This window comes from Anarrhichthys ocellatus, unplaced genomic scaffold (assembly GCF_004355925.1).
Source record: "Anarrhichthys ocellatus isolate YVR2014 unplaced genomic scaffold, GSC_Weel_1.0 scaffold4, whole genome shotgun sequence".
Lineage (NCBI taxonomy): Eukaryota > Metazoa > Chordata > Actinopteri > Perciformes > Anarhichadidae > Anarrhichthys > Anarrhichthys ocellatus.
In genome coordinates this window covers 8,662-11,912 of record NW_022280034.1, presented here as the reverse complement: position 1 = coordinate 11,912, position 3,251 = coordinate 8,662, and the positions used below count along the sequence as shown (strand labels likewise).

At 41.2% G+C, this 3,251-nt stretch overlaps 1 protein-coding gene across 1 annotated transcript in view; it reads left to right on the top strand.

Moving 5' to 3' along the window:
• stxbp4 (syntaxin binding protein 4) overlaps positions 1 to 3,251 on the top strand; it is a 24,552-nt gene that overhangs the window by 13,677 nt on the left and 7,624 nt on the right. The window contains exon 5 of the mRNA XM_031843926.1: positions 709 to 783. Coding sequence (XP_031699786.1) covers positions 709 to 783 — 75 coding nt within the window. The remainder of the gene's footprint in view (positions 1 to 708; positions 784 to 3,251) is intronic.

Below are 3,251 nucleotides of genomic sequence, written 5' to 3'. Positions count from 1 at the left end.
CACTAGAGAGAATGCAGCTTTAACATATGAAGCTTTGACTTCACTTTAAAGAACCGGACGTTGTCTCCTGGTTTCAATTGACCCGTTGCTAAGTCTCGCCCCTCAAACACAGATTGACCAATCGCAGCATAGCGTAGTTCTACTCCAAAGACTCATCTCTGGTTTCTGGTTCAGTGGATCTGGATCTCATCATGTTAAACGTTGTGTAAAAGTGAGACTCGTTACTCAGAGAGGTTGAAGGAGATAAACGTTAGCAGAGTATGTTAGCACACCATTAACTAGCGTTAGCACTGCTATGCTATGCTAGCTACTGAAGAAATACTGAATATACGTTAATGATTGTCATAGTTTAACACGTAGGACCACTGCCGCCGTATTTGTTGAGTTGAGTTTGTGCAGACGGGTTGATTTGGTTCAAATAGTCATGATTCCTGGAGGATGTATTTGACTTTGGTGACTGTGATTTGTTGCTTTTCATTTGTCAGTACTTTGCCTTATGACCAAATACCTGCTGAGTGTTAATTAGAAAATGTTATTACGCTTAATTAAGATAGTAAACATGGTAAACATTACGTTAGCATCGTTCATTGATCTTGTTCATCAAATCTGCATTAGTTATGTGTCGACCATTTGTGTTGTTCTGTTTGTATGAACTATTATATTCAACTGCACACCAGCTGCTGACGTCACCTCTCTGTCTCCTGATAGGGCGGTGGAGATCCTGAGGACCGCCTCGCTCTCTAATCACATGTCCCTTTTGATCGCCAGAGACGATGAATCCAGGTGAGACACAAATACAGACCCGCTGGGATGTTTTCCTCTCCACAGGTTCTTCTGAATCTGAGTCCAACAGGTGAAACACAAACAGCTTAGGGTGTAAAACAGTCACCGGATGCATCCTGTCGTGGTGTATCTGTTTGTGAGGTTAACTGAAGACTCGTTGTTCTGGTGTGATTTTGATTCATCTGAAATCAGTCCTGTTTGAATTAAAACATTAAATCGTTCACCTACAGGAAAACTAGTCGAATGGGTTCGTAGAAAAGCCTTTAGAAAAAGGAAGTTGGTTTCAAGTGTACGTGTACTTCATTCTATTTTCATCTTTTTTAGTTTATTTTAGTGCAGAAGCAACCTCATTATTTAGTATTATTTATTTATTATTCATCTATTTCCTTCAAAATTTCAAAATGATAAAAATGAAAATATACTCCAGCACATTGTCTCACTACCTGTCGGTCCATTGATTTTAGTGCACCTTTTAAAATTAGCCTGAAAGCTTCTTCTAATACAGAAGTCTTTCTAGAAGAATCCTAAAGTGTGTTGGAAAGAAAAGTCTGTGTTTATGAATCCTTTAAAAAACAGTTTCTTCCTGAAGAAGGTTTCGTCTTTTATTCCCTCGATAGCTGCAGATGTTTCAGAGTCATTAAGAGAAACTGTTCTCTGTCCATCGACTTTAAACCGTGTCGGTAGTTTAAATCCGTCCTTGATGTAAACTCTTGAGGTGAATGTTTAGCAGCTGACAGCGTTAAAGGTAAACTGACCTGGCACTCTGCTGTCTGCGGTGCTTTTCCAGGTCAACCTGAGACAAACTCACAGTGACACAATCGGGACGCTTTGCCGTCCGTCCAACGAGGGTTTCTGCTCCGGCTGATCAGCGGAAACAGCGAGCAGAGCCGGTTTCTATGTTATTTGAGGTCATCGCTTCAGTTTAGTTTTTTGTGTCTGATCCCACAGGCGTCAACATCTTACACCACAACATCGTCCTTTCTCTGCCCTGTAGTCTTAAGCATGGTACGCTTATTGTTTCGATTCCTTGTCTCACAATTTACGTACAATGACATCGTTCAGTCAATGCATGAAGTATTACCCGAAACCAACCATCTCACTTTAGATAGATAGATAGATAGATAGGTACTTTATTCATCCCCAGGGGGAAATTTGTAAAATTTGACTCTGCCATCAAATGGTTCTCATACTAAATTTTGTATGACATCTGACGAGAAGTTATTCCTCAGTTTTTGTGCGTTTCCCTACAGACATTCAGCAACACAGGTCAATATCCGCTCGTTACATGAATACAGTCTTTCCAAAATAAACTTCCGTCTTCACTGGAAACAGTTAGGTTTACAAACGCTGGATGAGATCAGCTTCAACTATGTTTCAGTTCCTCGAAGGTTAGAAAAATAGATCATGATTTTATCTAAAATATGAATGCATGAACTGTAACCCCAACCAAGCGCTCATTGTTATGTTTATAGCCAAGGGTGAGGGACAAACTGGTGAGGAGACATGATGAGGATGATGGGAATGTCTTCAGTGAAGACAGAGACAACAGGAGAGGAGAAGGATGTAGGAAGTGAGCAGAAGAGAAGGAGCAGAAGGTGATCTGACGTCTGACGGATCAAAGCTTGTTATTGTTGTTACAGCAGAGGAAAGGTCGAGTTATTACGAAACCAAAGCAGCAGTGTGTGTGAGTGTGTGTGTGTGAGGGTGTGTGTGTGTGTGTGGGTTGGTGTGGGTGTGTGTGTGTGAGGGTGTGTGTGTGTGTGTGGGGGGGGTGTGGGTGTGTGTGTGTGTGGGTGTGTAATCAGCTTAGTGCCGACACGCCGGGTTTTCACCTCAAATCTTGACCTCCATTGTTATTTGTTTCACACTTTTAAAACTAATTACGAGGATCATGTGTTCAGCTGCTGGCTGAGCGGTTCAGCGGGTCACACTGAGGACGCCGTGGTGACGTCACACGGTGAGGATTTAGATCGGCAGTCCTCACAGGAATAACAAAACGAGGAGTGTTAAACTCACTGATGGAGCTTTGTGAGGTCTGGAAGCTTCAGTCCAGACATGAGATGTCAAAGACTTTAGTCAGCTCTTTGTGTCAAATCAAAGTCATGACTTTGATCCTCTGACTTTTAATCTAGCGCCATCATCAGGTCAACATTGTAATGTGTCCAATATTTTGACCCAATACCTGCAGAACTAAAATACATTTAATCAGAGAGGATTGGAACTTTAAAGACGGCGGTTTTCATTTGTAAAGCGACGGTTGTAGTCTGATGCTGTCGAGATAAATTATTTACAAGAATGTCCTCACTTTGAAAAAATGTCCTGATTTTCCAGAAATGTCCTAAATGTCCCAACATGGCCACCATAAAGCATTTTGATATATGGGACATCATGACTTTACAGAATTTAAAGGGTTAACAGGTCTGATTCAACATTAAACATTAACGGGTATGATTCAACATTAAACATTA